Here is a 17,984-nt window from a genome sequence, read left to right on the forward strand (position 1 = left end):
ATTGATGACTGCTTTGTGGCACATATTCATTTTCTGGTTGGCTTCACGAGACTTACGGCGTCTTCAAAACAGCCCAGCAGCCACTTCATAATGCCTTCCCTCAAGCCCTCAGACGATCTGGAAAAGTACAAGGACCTGATCTGGTGCTGGTACATCGGCGAGGATAGATCCAAGAAGGATGTAGTCCAAAGGCTGAACGATCGCGGCGTCAATATCAAGTTAGTCGTCCTCCATCTACGCAGCAGCGTGCTCTAACTCCCAAACCACCGCAGGCAAAGCAATCTCGAGCGTCGCATGCGACTCTGGGATATGCGAAAGAACGTCACCGATGCCGAGGGAAAGTGGATGGCCCGTCAGCAGAAGTTGCGGAAGGACAAGAACAAGAAGACGCATTTCCTGCTCTCCGGCAAGCGCATGGCGGAGGAGAAGATCCGTCGTGCCATACAGCGCCACAGCCTTGAGGAATACAGTCTGCTTCATAAATTTCAACTCTGTGAGTGTCACTCCAGCTCAAGTTCCAAAGTATCAAGACCTGTTCGATTAACCTACGTACTAGTCTCAGAGACAGAATTCGTTTCTTCTGGTCCTGGTTCTGCATTGGTTGTGTGTTCCCCCTTGACTTCCGTCGAGAGGCCATGGCAGCCATGGATACAATTCAACGACCGCGTTTTAGAAGGCTCTGTCCGCCTAGAATTTGTCTTGCCTTCCAGACCACGCCTTTCTGTAGAGACCACTTCATTGGCTACAGTCACTGATCCCTCAAAAGGCTTTCAACGGCTCAAGGTTGACAAAGTTGCTGCTGTTCTCGACTGGCTCGTCCCGGAGTCATTCCCGGAAGAGAATGTTCGCGCAGCAGATTCTCTCACTCAATCTTGGCCCAAGTTTGATATTGTCGCTCTGAAATTTTTTATCTTCAGGCTTTCAAACAATTTGATACAGAATGAAAATCACATTGATCGGCCCGTCGTTATACTCCGCCTGTGCCAGTCATTGGGGCTTGCTCAAGTAGGTATCATTCGTGGACTTTTCAAGCTGGCTCCTGAAAACCCCACAATTGCAGCCGTCTTGGACGCCTTGTTTCAGACTGCTTGGATAACTGAATCTGTGGACCTCATGTCTCTGATCTTGGCAGAGAACAAGAGAGTTGATAACGGCAAGCCTACGAGTGTGGTAGAATTCCCTGTGTGGCATGCCATCGAACATGCAATACGACGCTCAAATCGAAGACTCTTGGATGCCGCCATTTGCTTTTCCTCAGATTATCCTGAAGATAACTTCAATGTCACACAAAGAAATGAGGCCCTTCACCTCTGTGCAGGTCACCGGAATCACGTTTTCGCAAATGGCGCGATTTCGTTGCTGCTAGGAAAAGGGGCAAAGGTAGTCAACGACACTGGTCATGTGGGCAACGCACTCTTTGCTGCACTCCAACGCGGCAATATTCAGCTCGTTGAGTTATTGGCCATGAGTGGAGTGAATTTCACGATCACCTCTCCATGTGCGGAGCGCCCTATACGAAGGATCCCGGCAGCGGGTTATGCTTCTAAAATAACCATCTCAGATCATGACAACGCCTTCACATCTGCCGTTGTGCGTTGTTGCTCTCGTAATTCCTTTCTGGAAGAATTCCCAGAAGATGATGGGATATATTACCACCACCGGCAAGACGGAACCCTGATACTTGAAGATGACAAAGAAGAACTTGAACGGCATCACTTTCGCGCACAAGAATTAGCCGTTGCCATGTTTGCCTACTTGATTTCTCCACAGTCGCTCATTACTGGCAGAGGTTCGACTTGGCCCCGGATATTTCCGGTGCAGCAAACCGTGTGTGTGGATATTCTGATTGCGGCATCCTTCCAGGGGTATGATGGTCTGATGGAAAAGCTTATATCAGGCCCAGAAGATCTGAATCGAGCCAATTCCCACGGACTATGGCCGCTTTATGCCGCTATCATTGGGTACAACAGCAATTTTCAGCGCTGTTGTAAACGGCTGCTACAAATGGGAGCTGACGCAAACTTCAGGCCATTATCCAAATCAGCAAGAGTGCGATCATCTTCGCTACACCAGGCTATCAATTATGATTCAGCGGATTGCGTGGTGGCACTTCTAGACTATGGCGCTGATATTGAATGCAAATGCCAGCTTGACGACATCATAGGGAACGGGAAGGGCATTCATCCTTATCACGGCGAGCAGATGAGTCCGTTGGACCTAGCCATATATCGAGGATTCTGGGGAATCGCGCAGATACTAGTCAGTCGAGGCGCATTCGTGACATCCGGCAATTTCTTCACCGCGGTAGAACATTCTGAAATTTCCCTTGTGCAGACAATGATGACGAATCAGATGTTCGATAAGTATATGGTGAATCCAAATTACGGAGACAAGACAGCGCTTGAGGTCGCTATTCACAGAGGAAACCCTGAGATGTATGAAACACTGATGAGAACCGCGGGGTCTGACCCAGTCACGGCTGACCAATTCATTGCCGCGGCCAAAGCCGGTAGCTTCGTGCTGGTGGTCGAATCCATGGTCGATGCCGACCTGAATCTTTCTCAACAAGAGTTCTCAATGGCATTGATGTATGCTCTGGAGAATGGACACAAAGCCATCACAAACCTACTTATTGCTGAACATACACGTTTTTCAACTATGTGTCCATTGTCTGGTACGCTCTTCTACTGGGGGTAAAACTGATGAATACCTAATTAATCACCAACAGATTTGAGTAACAGTGACAGGGGCAGAGCAGTTGAATTGGCAATATTGGATGGTCAAGAAAGTGTTGTATCAACGATCCTCTTCTGGCACCCGAAAGCCTATAGCTCTGGGATGTTATGCGCTTGTCTTGTAATGGACCAGCTACTATCTCCAGCCTCGAACAAGGTGGTTTGTGAGATACTACGAAGGAGATCCTGTGCCACAGAGGAGAATTTCGATCCACTGCTTGAAAATACAGCCATTGCACTTGCAGCGTATCACGGACAAGACGAGCTGCTTGCTGCGATACTAAATCGATCATGGCCAGGACATTTGTGTGCTATACCCGAGCCACGATTCTGGGAAATGAGGTACACAGGCCAAGACAGATATCGACGTGTTAAAGGACTCATCCCTAACGAAAGCATCATGATGGGAGACAGCAATCGTGAGTGTTTCTATTACGAGTGGTGCTCACCAGACTGGAAGCTTTCAAGTCAGATGATCGGCGACTGGAACTCGTGGCGTGATTGCCCATCGACTTGCTCGCCGCTACTCATGGCAGTCAAAGGCCAAAATTTCGTTGCAGTTAATTGGCTGATGGACCGAGGATATGTTGCTGACGGGCCAACTCTAAAAGCTGCAATAATGACTGAATGGCCGATTGAAAAGCTGAAATATCTCGTTTTGAGCTGCAATGACGTTGACCATAGAGAGTCGCCCAACGTGTCAACAGCACTGTTTGAAGCCATACATTACCGGAATATCGAAGCTACCCGTGCTCTAATTGAGCACGGAGCTAACGTGAACGAAGGACCCTTTTATCACGCAGAAGGATCTTTTTATCACGCAGAAGGACATCTAACTACGCGGCGAACATGCCTTCAAATGGTTATTCAAAATTTTCCTGTGTGGAGTTTGGCTTCTGCACCTGATTATGAAGCAATCGATTTGCTTCTAGACGCAGGCGCTGATGTCAACGCCGCAGGCACAGGTTACGGACGTGTCACAGCACTCCAACTTGCCTGTACTACTGGCTACATTCCACTAGCTAGGCGATTAATAGAAATGGGTGCAGATATCGATGACCTCCCAGTATTCCCGCATGGTTGGTCATGCCTCGAACATGCCGCACAATCTGGAAGGCTCGATATGGTCCAGTTTTTAATCAACTGCGGCGTCAGTGTCGTGGGCAGAGCAAGGTTGCAATATGCCTCCGCGGTTAGACTGGCTGAGGACTCTGGACGAACCACTTTGAAAATCCTGCTCCAGAAATATGGAGGCTGGACAGTCGCAGATGAGGAGCTGCTACAAGAAGATCTCAGGATCCGCAAAGATCGGCAAATTTTACGTTCCAAGATTAAAAGATATTCCAAATCTGAAAGGGAGCGGGTAAATTTGTGGATTCGAAAGTATTACCGACATGACAAGGACGATCTGGTTGATGTGGCAGACGATTTGGAACAAGATGGTCCGTTGGAAAGTTCCGTAATTGATGACGGTTGCAACAGTGATGACGCAGAAAGCTCTGATACAGAGGAAATGAGGGAGCAGGAGCCCCCAGGGACTCAGCAAGCTGATTTCCTCAGCATTAGGCACGCAGAAAAGAACGCAGAAGGCGGTACAGCAGGTGGAATAACTCACGACGAAGTGTCAGCTTCGATGTCCGCATTGCTAGCATTGCCGCAGAGTCGACCTATGGACGAGAGCTCCGATATTGCTCTCCTATTTCCCACGGAATTTTCGACAAGTGAACCGACTGTAGACACTTCTACGAGACCAGGCACAGAAGAAAACAAGCTTCTCGCATTTAAAATGCCCTTGCATACGTCATTTATCGAACGGACCAGCGTGGACTTTCATGAACAGGACGATTTTAATGTTTTCCTCATATAAGACGAGATGCTTTGCATACTTTGGAAAAAAAAAAAAAAAAAAAAAAAAAAAAAAAAAAAAAAAAAACCTGGAAAGGGTATTATTGACTGCATGGTATTTCTTGCCTATACGCATCTTCCAATTGCAGGTTTAGAAATCATTAGCAGAAAACTGGACCTTTATTATGTGAGCCGCGCAATCAGACTTAGACGAGGTACTTTCTCTACAGCAGCACTACGGCAAAGGGTCTTGCTAATGAGATTTCTGACAAATAATTCACGTAATATATCGTAATCCTAACCAGGAACAATTTACTGAGGAGTCCAAGTCCGAGTGTTAGCTTTAGAGAAATAGATTTTGCTTATAATCTCTTCTGATGTATTGAAAACCTAGGGAGTTATGAAGTACTACCTACAATGTCCAAGTATATCATTGATAATGATATTGAGAAGTTCGAGGAATTTAGTTTGTACTCAAGTCAGAGAAAGATATTGGTGGCTATATAATAGTGTGCTGTCAATGTGGGACATGTAGAAACCCGGACTAACTGCCGATAAACCCGATATTGCCGGTCTCGTTCCTCGTCAACCTCACTCTCTTCTTGCCGACCTCAGTTTCTAACGCGGTTGCACTCCGCGCCGGCTTCGTCAGCGCAAGTTGTTCTTGCCCTCGTGCTTCAATCCCATAGGACACAAGGGCAAGCTGTGAGGACTTGAGCAGTGGTTGACTCCTCGCTCGCAGGATCGCCACGGCCAGCAAGATTGCTGTAAGAATCGCCTCGGCCAATGGAAGCACTAACCAACCCCAGCGAACATGGTAGTATGTCGCCGTATAGGACGCATTTCCATAGTGGTACGTCGAATCCAGGTTGTCTCCACTACTGTTTTGCCTGACCAATACAGAAAGCGTGTCTGCGACGTTCTGGGCGAGCCGGGGTATATCTGCGCCGTACATGAACCTGCCAAGACTAAGAATACGATTGTTGTCATGCTGATCAATCAGGAAAGTGTTTTCATAAATCTGGTCTGTGAAAGCATGGGATATATACTTGAACAAGGCTACCTCTGAGGCTTGAAAGTGAGACGTTGTCCAAGTCTCCGGATTGAACCGGTATTGGACATTTGTCTTGTTAGCCACGTACACACCTTTACGATCCACATCAGGATCGCGGTAGACGCTTTCTGTCTCCAATTTGAAGCTTTGAATCCCGGTGGGGGTTGCAACAACGTCGCTATACCAGTGGCTACACCAGTACCACTGGATGTTCCACGCTTCCATCGGCTGGGGGTTGGCAGTCTTGGGCATCCCGTCGGTTGCGTATTTCCAATCTGGATCAAATTTGTATCTGACGATGTCCAAATTACTGCCGCCATTGTTGATTCCAGTCGAGCCTACTGATTCAAAGTAGTTGAAGTCTCCAGGTATCCCACCGTCATTAAAGCTCCATCGCATTGTTATTGGAGCTGGTGCCACCTCTGTCTCGTTGAACGGGGGCGGCACCAAGATAGTCGGTCCAACAAGTGACGAGTTACGAATCAGTGCGAAGTCAAAGACACAAGTCGCTTCACCCTTGTCGAAACTACCTTTGTCCGCTGACGAGCATGCTGGCTTGATACTATCTGTCACGTTTTGAACTGTGGTACAGACGCCCAGTGTATTAAATCGTTCCCACATGCACTCTACAGCAGGCGAGGGGCAGTTCACCTCGAGACTAGGGATATCTCCCGCAACTCCACGCGCAATAGAAGCCTGTTGAAATAGTATGTCGCTGGTGGCTGGTTGTTCGAACGTCTACAAGTAAGAGGTGAGTTATCATTACAATACCGTTGATGGAAGGTTCACGTACACTCGTGGGGTCAATGCCTTCGAATGCGGCCTTTTTGGACGTGTAGGAGCTGGCTATTGGAAGCCTGACGTTATTATTACCTGGCGAATCCCAACGACGGGATGATAGCTCCAAGATCTGTTGGGCTGTGGGCTCGACACCTAGTGCCAGGACGGTGACAATAGCCAGTGCCGAGGCAGTTATAGCTTGGGTCCGCATCAGTGAAAGGAAGCAAATGGAACCCCAAGGGCCTCTGCTGGCCGTATCAAACAGCTCGAGGTCCTTGATCGGCCGCGGCCTTTTCGAGAAGTAATCCCACTTCAACTGGCTGATGCATGACGCAATGGGGACCATCATTGCAGCCTTTGAGATCGTAGTCATAATGGCGATAAGAGAGTTTGGCGCTATGCCAAAGGTCCATTGGTCAATGGTCCTGTTGTTGATGTAGATAAGCACACCGGCTATGGCAGCCACACAGGCAATGCCCAGAGTTGTTGCACCGATCTCCCACCACCACCACCAGTCCATGGCCTGCGCTGCCTCCCAGAAGCTGCGATATGCATCCTTCTCGGTTCCCTTTCCATGTTCGTCGGTGTCAGAGGCGACTTTCCTGGTCCCAGAGACCTGTCTTTGAGGGAGAAATGAACGCGTATCATCGCTGTGTAAACTGGTTCTGCTGGCGTCGCGGAAGCTTGGCGATGGTCCGCGCTGTTGCGTCCTCGATTCCCCATCGGGGGACTCACAACGAAGGAAAAACTCGGCTTCTGAAGTACTGGGCACTTGTTCGCGCCCCCGGGGGTTTGCATGCTCCAGTGAGTCGCCCATCACGGCTAATTCGACTCCAGGTGTTCCTGGTCGCATGATGCGCGCTTCATAGAGGTCAGGAGGAAATTGAAGTGATTGTAATGACAGATCAGAACCGCACAAACGGCGTCTCATGCGGGTTCGGTGGTGACGAAGCCCTGGAGTTGCACAACCGAGTGGGTTCGCGACATTTAGCAATGGATCACCGCACACGCTTCTTGAGCGAAGATTCTTAGATAAATATGGCGGAGTCAGATTGTGGATGCGACATGGAGGCTATGCACAATTCACACCTAGGTATCTTAATTTGCAGCAAGCTGCCCCGTTTCAACTCGGCGCTAACGATGCGACTACCGTATGCCCCTTCGAATCTCTCGCATGTCTTACTCTTGGCATTCCACTCTGCTGAACTGACACACCCATCCACCTTCTACGGTTAATTTCCCGGCTATAATTGGCTTAGCTCCAACAAACGGGCACATCTCTTCGAACGACCAAATGAAGGAAATGCGAACCACATTGGCATGGAATAATCGGGCTAGAACCTGTATTGACACAACTCTGGGTGCTTATGGGTGTTTATCGTATCGACTGAAGGCCATATGCCCTTCATATTATGGCGAATGCATATGAGAAAGCCAGTGGTATTTTGTTACCAGGGCTATCCTGTTAGAGTTGACAAACAACAAAGATTGCTAGTCTCTATGTTTCTGGATCTTGCCCCGCATTCTATCCCCTACAGCTTCTTCTCTTCCTTCAGTTTCCAACTCTGCCTCAGAAAATCTTCCAAGTCAGTGGGCGTAACGCCAGGAAAGAGATCAGCAAGGTTTTGTCCACTCAAGTCGTACCCATCACTTAAGAGTGTGTATACGACTTCCTTTTCCACTAGCTGGTAAAGCGGGCCCCAAAATGGGTCAGAAAAGAGTTTTTTATTCGCCGGAAGCTGCGTTATCTGACCATTGTAAATGGCGTCAGTCGAGTCATACGTTACTCGAAAATCTCGGCCTGACACCCGAGTTAGAATCTGGTGACATAAGGAGCCTGCGGTCTAGATCAAGGTAGCATTTACCCGTGATATTCTCCATGATCCGGGCCAGGTCTTTTAGTCGTATCCGGCACGGCATAATGAGCGATTCACGCGGCCAATTACCGGCTGGCATATCGATGAGGCAGTTGACATATGCAGCAAGGTCAGTGGAGTGGGTGAATATCATGGTCTGTTCTCCATCTCCAGGGAAGACGCAGGTCTCCTGCTCCAAGTCGAGGAATATGCACCAGGACATAAGATGTGTTGGCTTGGCGTGGAAGGGCATGCCTAGGTAGTCCATGAACAGACCATTACGGATGAGAGTCCAAGCGAGCCGGGGATGGCGCTCAAGCTCACGTACGGATTCAATTTGGTATGGTCTGGATAAAATATCAATACCGCTATAAAACATAAGTTAGGTGTCAGTCTACTTGTTTGGGAAGGCGCCCCACTTGATCGAACGTTCGAAGTTAATGTGATACTCAGAGGGGATGAACTTGGTCACAGTCGTTGATTCAGCAGCACCACGGATCAAATTGATCTGTGACTTGAACGCTGCCTCATTGAATAGAAGCAGAGCTGATACGACAACCTCAATGCTGTTCTCTTGAAGAGTATGCTTGATATGATTGACATTGTTGTAGTCTATCGACAAACTTGTCGCCAACTTGTTGAAGGTGGGCCCTAGAACCTGGAGAAAAGGGTCGTCAGTTGCTTCCTGAAGAATATGAAGTATCTCTCACCCCTCTGGTAAGCACAAAGACGTTGTGTTTGCCCGAATGAACCATAAAGTCCACTATGGTACGGCCGACTGTTCCAGTCCCACCAGCTACAGCAACAACCACCATCCTGATGTGGAAGCGTGAAAAGCGTGGCTGAGAGTTACACAAAGCATGGACGTGGTAGTGTCCGGTACAGCATTTGCAGGAGCGTTGTCATGCTTGATGCCGTGTCATCGGAGCTATAAGGTTTGCGACCAAGAAATACTTGACATAATTGCAGGCCAGCCTGAGTGACGCGAACTATAACTGCCGAGGCCCACTTGGGTGTGACAAGACTGACCAAGGTGCATAGTCCCTCCCACTTTCACGGCCACAGGGGTATGTAAACTATCAGGGACGTATTTTTCACAAATTTATGCAAGGCTCCAGTGGTCTTGGCACGCAGGCCTATAACTTGGCACAGTGGATGTTTGACAAGGGCTATTAGAGTTTGGCCAGCAATGAAGATAAGCACAACTGCTTCTATGCCTCCACACTAATATATGACGGCCCCTCTGGTGTGAAACTATCGGTATACAGTACTCTTCTGTACCTATGAGTCTACTCGCGCACTGATTGAACGAGCATGGTCAAGCACTAAGAGTCATTGAACAGGGAAGAAACTCTGTAAACAACTCCTTTCCCACTTTGTTAAGGCGCAGTGGATGTGTTCGGGCAAGAAGTCTACAGCACCACTGTATATACTCTCGTTGTTCTGGTATATTAGCATGGGATCCCTTGACAACCAGTCATCCCGGATGCGCGCAATCGACGTGTCGATGTATCAAAAGTCGTATTGCGACTCATATCAATATCCAAATGGCAACCATGGGCACCATCTCAAAGAGCGACTACCAAGCTCTCGTAGCCGATTTCAACGCTACTGACGAGCCCAATTTCTTGGCACACCGCCTTGACCGGCTATTCGAGACTGTCGCTGAGAGCCACGCGTCTAACACTGCCGTCATTCACAACGAGACGCAGATATCATACCAAGAGCTCAATGAATCGGCCAATTTAGTAGCTCGTGGCCTTAGCAAGCGAGGTGTGCAGCATGGCGACCTAGTCGGCCTCGCCGTTGAGCGGTCCATCGATTTGGTAGTCGTAATGTTGGCAGTCCTTAAAGTTGGGGCAGCCTATGTACCTATAGACCCGGCGTTCCCAGCGGAGAGGATCAGTCAGATGATAGAGGATGCCGACCCCAAGCTTGTCCTTACCAGTACGGAACCAACCAGGGGCCTCGCCTTTTGGAAAACCATGTGCCTAAGTGTCGATGAGGCGCGAGACAGCGACGTTACGGACGTCACCAACCTGAATAGCGAAATTGGGATGCGGGATCTAGCATATGTGATATACACATCCGGCTCGACTGGTAAGCCCAAAGGCGTAGAGATTAGTCACGGGGCCGCTTCGAATTTCTTGACTTCGCTCCGCCGGCGGGAACCGGGTTGCAGCCCGCATGATCGTCTGCTCGCAATCACCACGATCTCGTTTGATATGTCTGCCTTGGAGCTCCTGTTGCCGATTCTTTCGGGGGCCACAATGGTCATGGCGCATTCAGACGCAGTCAAAGATCCCCACGAGCTCCTCAAGATCATGAAGCGTTACTCCATTACCATCATGCAGGCAACCCCTGCTACATGGACGATGCTCTTGGAGTCTGGATGGGAAAGCAAGCCGAGGCTTTCCAAGGTCCTCTGTGGCGGCGAGGCGTTCCCGCGTCGGCTTGCGGACCGTCTACTTGCCGCTGCCGACTCGGTATGGAACGTATATGGTCCGTCCGAGACTACCTACGGCAGTGTAGGTAGGGTGAACCACGGTGCGGAGATCTACGCTGGGAACCCTGTCGCGAACGGCCGGATATACGTTCTAAGCGATGATCTTTTACCAGTGCCCGTAGGGTGTACTGGTGAGGTTTATATTGGCGGGGGTAGTGTGTCGAATGGGTACCGCAACAAGCCGGAACTTACCGCTTCGTGCTTCCTCAAAAATCCGTTCCATAGCGGAACAATGTTCCGTACGGGAGACCTGGGGCGCTTTGATTCTCCAGGGAAGTTGCAAATACTCGGTCGTATTGATGGCATGGTAAAGATTCGAGGTCTCCGCATCGAGGTTGGCGAAATCGAGGCGGCCATTGTCGACCACGAGGCCGTTTCTGAGGCTGTTGTGATTAGTCGTGAAGACCGTCTCGTTGCTTATTGCGTGCTCGATCCGGATTTCAATATCGCTTTGGGTCCTATCGAAGAGACGAGAACCAGCCTTGGCGAGAGGCTGCGGTCATGGTTGACCGAGAGGCTGCCCAAACATATGGTACCTGCTTTTTTTATAGTCATGGATGCCTTGCCTTTGTCGCCAAACCAGAAGGTCGACCGTAGGGCCTTGCCAAATCCCGTCGACATGCTTCAGGTAGCGGGCAGCATGCAGCCAACCACCGAGATGGAGCGCCAAGTCCAGGCCGTGTGGTCTAGTATACTAGGACATGACCGGTTCGGAGCGGACGATAGCTTTTTCAATATAGGAGGCGACTCAATGCGGTTGATCCGCGTGCAACTACAACTGGAGAAGCGGCTGGGCAAACGCGTTCCGGTCCCTGCACTATTCGAGCATTTCACTATCCAAGCCTTAGCTGCGCATCTTGTCAGTATAGAAAACGGAACGGAGAAAAAGAAGATGTCTTTCCACTCCACGCAGGGTGACACTGTTACGAACCCTGCTGGGGATATTGCCATCATATCTATGGCCTGTCGGCTGCCTGGCGGTGTTTCCCACCCAGACCACTTTTGGGACATACTCAAAGACGGGCGGGATGTCATAGTCGACGTTCCTAAGGACCGCTGGGACGCTGCAGGGCTATACGACGCCAATCCAGACGCTCCTGGTAAGTCTTACTGTACCCATGGTGGCTTTATCGATGATGTGGACTCGCATGACCCATCTTTCTTCGGAATATCGCCTCGTGAGGCCCAGGATATGGATCCCGTCCAGCACTTGGTCTTGGAGGTGGGCTGGGAAGCCTTTGAACGAGCTGGCTACACCAAAGAACAGCTTCGTGGCAGTGAGACTGGCGTTTTCATTGGGGTTAGCAACAATATCACGACAAGCCAGGGGGTAGCGAATCTTGATGGGTATTCTATAACCGGAAGCGCCAACGCCATTACGTCCGGTCGGCTATCATACACGTTTGGGCTGGAGGGCCCGTCCATGACCCTAGACACAGCTTGTTCTTCGTCTCTAGTTGCAACACATTTGGCCTGCAACTCACTACGGCTTGGAGAGTGCAATTTGGCCCTGGTCGGTGGTGCGAGCCTTCTACTGACTCCTGGAATACACATCGAGTTTAGCAGACTACGGGGGCTATCATCGGACGGCCGCTGCCGGGCCTTCTCTGCTGATGCCCAAGGGACAGTCTTCAGCGAAGGCGTCTCCATGATTGTCCTAAAGCGACTTTCCGACGCACAACGGGACGGGGATATCGTTCATGCAGTATTACGTGGCACAGCCGTGAGCCACGGAGGGCGGAGCGCCAGCTTGACTGCCCCGAACGGTCCGGGCCAAGCACGTCTCATTCGCAGGGCTCTCAGGGGATCATCCTTACAGGCCGATGATATCGATTATGTTGAAGCACATGGCACTGCTACCAAGCTAGGTGACCCGATCGAGGGACAAGCTTTGGCCAATGTCTTCGGTGGTTATCACCTGAGGACCCAGCCATTGTGGATCGGCTCGTCCAAGTCCAATATTGGTCATACTGGGGCTGCATCAGGCGTTACTGGTATGGTAAAGGTTGTATTGGCCCTGCGGCACAATATACTACCCCAGACACTGCACGTCACCGAGCCCTCCCATTCTGTGGACTGGAAAGGCGCCAGGATGGCACTTTTGCAGGAGGCCCAGTCCTGGTTACCGAAAGCGGACCATGTGCGTCGTGCCGGTATCAGCTCGTTCGGCATCGGAGGAACTGGTGCTTATGTCGTCGTTGAGGAACCACCACAGTCTGCATACGGAATCGGCCAATGCAATTCACGACCACCCAACATTCCGGTTCTAATTTCTGGCCCAACGGAAGCTGCGCTTCAGAAGCAGGCGTCCAAACTCCGGGAATACCTCAAAAGCCTGGGCCCGGAAGTTTGTTTATGGGATGTAGCCTACTCGCTGGCAACCACCCGTACCCATTTCCAGCGCCGCATGGTCCTAAGAGCGAAAGAGAGGGCCGAATTACTAGCAAAATTGGACATGGAGGCCCCCTCACATGCTCTACATGCCTGTGCGAATACTAAATCCGGGCGCCTAGCCATGCTCTTCACTGGTCAAGGAAGCCAACTGCTAGATATGGGCAAAGGACTGTACAGGGTTTACCCTGTGTTCCGTGTGGCGCTGGACGATGCGGTTGTGCACTTTTCCGAGCTCGAAGCACCACTACTGGATGTCATGTGGGCCGAAGCTGGCAGCGAACTTGCCAAGCTGCTGAACCGCACCGACTTTGCCCAGCCAGCACTCTTTGCGCTGGAATCGGCGCTGTGGAAGCTCTGGCAAAGCTGGGGGATACAGCCTGAGGCCGTGTTGGGCCATAGTGTTGGTGAGGTGGCGGCTGCCTTCGCCTCGGGGGTCCTGGATCTTGCCAGCGCATGCACGCTCGTAGCAGCGCGAGGGCGGTTGATGCACTCACTACCCAGTAATGGCTCCATGATGGTCCTAGAGGCCAGTGCTGAACAGGTAGTGACGGCGATTGAGTTGCTAGGCTTGATTGGCAGTGTGTCCATCTCGAATTATAATACGCCGATGCAGACCGTCATTTCTGGTATCGCCGAGGCAGCCAACAACCTCATGGCCCACTTCGCTTCCCAGGGCCGTAGAGTAAAGAGGCTATGTGTGTCACACGCTTTCCACTCACCCCAAATGAGGGGCATTTTAGCAGACTTTGAGACCGTAGCAAGGCAGCTCAGTTACCACAAACCCAGGATTGCTGTCGTGAGCGGCCGTACGGGGAGACTCGTTACCGCTGGCCAGTTACAAGACCCTGGCTATTGGGTGCAGCATATTGTCGACGCCGTGCGTTTCCGTGACGGTATTGATGCTATGGTAAACATGGGCATAAATGTCTTTGTCGAGCTCGGCCCACAGCCAGTGCTTAGTGGCATGGTGGCGGAATGCCTGGTCCAGCACGATAACGTGGACATGGAAGCCTGCCTACCGTCTATCGTTCCTGGAAAACAAGACGCCGCTGTGATCCAAGATAGCCTCGCGAAGCTACATGTCCGTCAAGTACCCGTTGACTGGCCGGCCTACTTCAAGCCGTTCGCCTGCCAAAGGGTAGAGCTGCCCACATATGCTTTCCAGCGCCAGCGTAACTGCCCAAACCACATACAATCGGCCAAGTGGACAACTGGTATGACCACTGCGACGCTCGATGGTGTAGCTAGCCACACGCCCAAAGACGTTCTCACCACATTCCAACTCAAAGTCGACTGGCAGTCCGTCAGTGGGGGCCATGCTCGCTTGTCTGGAAAATGGGGCCTGCTATTACCGGGAGGTACCACATCGTGGACGGAACAGGTCATGACGGACCTGGCGGGGACTGGTATGGAGTTGATTCGGACTCAGACGCTCGCTGATGTCGAGAGTCTCGACGGAGTGCTGTGCCTGTGGGACTCGGACGAGGACATACACCACCAAACACGCAGTTTCGCTGCGGCGGCTTTGACACAGCTCCAGACAGCTGCGCAAACCAGATTGGCATCACAACTCGTTTGGGTGACCCGCTCGGCAGTGGGGACCGGGACAGACGACGTCACGTTGCTTGGACTCGGAGCCGCGCCGCTTTGGGGTCTGATGCGTACAGTCCGGAACGAACATCCAGAATTGCGCCTGCGCCTCGTCGACGTGGGCGAGGGGACGGGAGCCACTGCTCCGAATGCGCTCGCCAGCGCCCTGATGTTGGGTGCTGAGCCTGAGATCGCCATGCGCGGGAGACAGATGCTGATACCGCGAATACAGCGCATGGGCTGGACATCCAACCCAGAAAACTCCCCGCTTCTCCGTGCCGATGGAGCGGTTCTCATTACCGGGGGCGTTGGTGGCTTCGGGGGTCGCGTAGCTCGGTGGCTGGCGCGTACCCACGGCATCCGGGACTTGGTGCTCACATCCCGCCGCGGGCCTAAGAGCCCAGGCGCAGACGCTTTGGTGGCGGACCTCGCCCGGCTCGGGGCACAGGCCACGGTGGTGGCCAGCGACATCGCCAACGTGCACGACACCCGGTCAGTTATAGCGTTGTTCAACTCCGACCGTCCACTGCGAGGGACTCAGGTATAGAAGGCATTTCAAGAGATTCTTTGTCTATAACATAATCTAAAGGAGATTCTTGAGTTTTTTGTCTTTTATTGCTGTCTTCATCAGAACCATCTTCAGAACTATCTTCTAAGGGTCTCTTAGTGTTAGGTTGACCATTAATATCAGTCATTGTACTAGGTTGATTACTACCTTCAGCCATTGTACTAGGTTGATTACTACCTTCAGCCATTGTATTAGGTTGACCACTACCTTTAGCCATTGTATTTTCAGGGTTTACAGGTTCCTCGTTAATAACAGCTGGTTCTGTTAATGGTGTTGGAGTCGAATTAGAAGAACTAGGTGAACTTCTAGAGGGATCAATACCCCTTTCCAAATATTCACCTGCAATTTGTACTCTATCTCTTACAGCTTTGGATTCATCACCAGCCATTGTAAGTATATTTGCGTTAATTAAGGATTTTTCATCGTGACTTAAATTAGGATTATTATTATTAGCAGTTGTAGCATCAATAAATCATATAATTATTTTATTATCTCTCCGTTGAGTATATTCTCTTAAATTTTCCGGATTATCTTGATAAGTTCTTATTACTTCATTTATAGTAGTTTTATTCGATGTAGTACTATTAGAATCACTATCTAAATCATTATTACTATTAGGGTTATTATTAACATTATTATTATCGGCGAAATTTATAGAACTTGTTTGAAAGCTCTTAGTAAATGTTTTAATTTCAATTATAGTAAAAAATTTTTTTGTCATATATAAATTTATTATATTATTTAACCTTCGTAAAGGAGAGAAGCTCAGATTCGAACTTGTGATCCACGCGGCCGGCGTGGCCGACGCCGGCACACTCGCAACACTGACAGCGGAGCGCTGCGCGACGAGCTTCAATGCCAAAGTCGATGGTGCTTGGCACCTGCACGAACTTACTCTGGGCGTGGACCTTGATATGTTTGTCACGGTGTCGTCCATCGCGGGAGTCTTGGGCATGCCGGGTCTGGGGCTATACGCCGCGGCCAATGCGTTTTTGGACGCGCTCGTTCATGTACGCCGTGCACGCGGCCTTCGCGCTACCTCAATAGCATATGGTGTGCTGGCTGGTGGCGGCATGGGGACCGGATTGATCAAAGCGACCCGGGCCCATCTCGCCCAGTTTGGCCTCGAGCCGCTCCAACCAGACGATTCGCTTGCATTGCTGGAACAGGCAGTACGCCAGGCTAGTCCCCTCACAGTGGGTATTCCCCTCGACACGGAACGCCTACGCACATACTTGGAGAGTAGAGGTGCAATCCCGTCGCTATACCAATCGCTTCTGGGCCGAGGCAGCTCAAGCTCAAGACAACCAGGTTGGAAAATGCGCTCTATGCTCCGCGAAACAGAACCCGAGAAGCAAGTTGGCATAGTCCTCAGCGTAGTCCGGGATCTGGTGGCGAAAGCCCTCGGCTTCAAGCGCGCGGAGGATGTGGACGTAATGCGATCGCTAAAGGATATCGGGATCGACTCTTTAACTGCCATTCTCACGCGCAACCAGCTTGCGACCTTGACAGGCTTGAAACTATCTGCTAACATCGCCTTCGTTCATCCCAATTTGACTGCATTGAGCGACTTCCTCCTGTCCCAAATGCGATACGATGAGGACTCTTCATCATCGCATAACGGTGCTTTGGGGCAGTCCGGCACCACGAAGCCTTTGACGATAGCTACGCCTGCTATGAATTCGCCTGTGGTTTCTACTACTTTAGATCTAGAGGCAGTTCGCAAGGGTTGCCTTGACTCAAGCATCACGTACGAGAACGTTGCCGAGGGCCTCGTTCGCCCTGAATCTGTCTTCGTTACGGGGGCCACAGGATTTGTCGGTGCCTTTATGCTGCACCAACTGCTCGAGAAGGGCATCACCACTCACTGCCTCGTCCGCGCGTCTGATCAGGAGTGCGCGCAAAAGCGGCTAATAGGAACACTGGAGCATTATGGGTGCTGGCAGGCCGACTATCTTCGGCTACTAAACCCAGTCGTAGGGGATATGGCCTCTCCACTCTTCGGCCTCGATCCTCAAAGCTTCAACAATTTGGCCGACCAGGTGGACTCTATCTGCCATGCTGGGGGCCTGGTGGATTGGATGCGGCCTCTAGATGAGTATGTCGGGCCCAATATGGTCAGCACGCACGAAGTATTGCGCCTAGCATCGCGTGGTTATCGTGCTAAAGCCGTACACCTCATTTCAACCGTTGCCACACTGCCCCGGTACTTGGGGCATAATGTCTCCGAGAATGAACACGAGTACCAGTATGCTACCTCGAAGTGGGTGGCCGAGCGCATGGCGGACGCAGCGCGCTGGCGCGGTGCCCGGGTCTCCGTGTATCGTCTTCCGTTCGTGGCGGCCGCGGCGGTGACAGGCCATTTCCGGCGTGACCGTGGTGACTTCCTCCACAACCTGATTGTGGCCAGTTTAGAGACGGGCAGTTTCCCGTCTATTCGAGGGGATTTGTCTCTGGTACTTCCGGTTGACTATCTAAGCAGGGCTGTGATCGGCACGATGACACAGCACCTTGACCAAATTGGCCAGGACTTTGATTTCTCTCCATCTCAAGCCCCGAAATTCGACGAATGTTTCAAAACTATGGGCGGGCGGGATGCCATTCCCTTCCTCACATGGCGGCAGCAAGTCTTAGCATACGCGTCAACGGCTCTGAA

General features: G+C 51.0%; 3 protein-coding genes across 3 annotated transcripts; 1 reads left to right on the top strand and 2 right to left on the bottom strand.

The window, feature by feature from the left end:
- Positions 1-90: 90 nt before the first annotated feature.
- JN550_011599 (uncharacterized protein) lies at positions 91-4,602 on the top strand (the record flags this gene model as incomplete). Its single annotated transcript, XM_049309981.1, has 5 exons — positions 91-218; positions 273-493; positions 557-1,961; positions 2,028-2,674; positions 2,729-4,602. The coding sequence occupies 5 exons, from the start codon at positions 91-93 to the stop codon at positions 4,600-4,602; spliced, it is 4,275 nt and encodes a 1,424-aa protein (XP_049166461.1).
- Positions 4,603-5,124: 522 nt separating this feature from the next.
- JN550_011600 (uncharacterized protein) lies at positions 5,125-7,267 on the bottom strand (the record flags this gene model as incomplete). The annotated part of the gene is made up of 2 exons (XM_049309983.1): positions 5,125-6,372; positions 6,428-7,267. 2 exons carry the CDS (start codon positions 7,265-7,267, stop codon positions 5,125-5,127), a joined length of 2,088 nt encoding a protein of 695 aa, XP_049166462.1.
- A 679-nt stretch (positions 7,268-7,946) lies between these two features.
- Positions 7,947-9,085, bottom strand: JN550_011601 (uncharacterized protein; the record flags this gene model as incomplete). The annotated part of the gene is made up of 4 exons (XM_049309984.1): positions 7,947-8,215; positions 8,280-8,617; positions 8,669-8,928; positions 8,981-9,085. 4 exons carry the CDS (start codon positions 9,083-9,085, stop codon positions 7,947-7,949), a joined length of 972 nt encoding a protein of 323 aa, XP_049166463.1.
- Between the last annotated feature and the right edge of the window lie 8,899 nt (positions 9,086-17,984).

Source organism: Neoarthrinium moseri (genome assembly GCF_022829205.1).
Source record: "Neoarthrinium moseri strain CBS 164.80 chromosome Unknown scaffold70_Wmoseri_CBS_16480, whole genome shotgun sequence".
Taxonomy (NCBI): domain Eukaryota; kingdom Fungi; phylum Ascomycota; class Sordariomycetes; order Amphisphaeriales; family Apiosporaceae; genus Neoarthrinium; species Neoarthrinium moseri.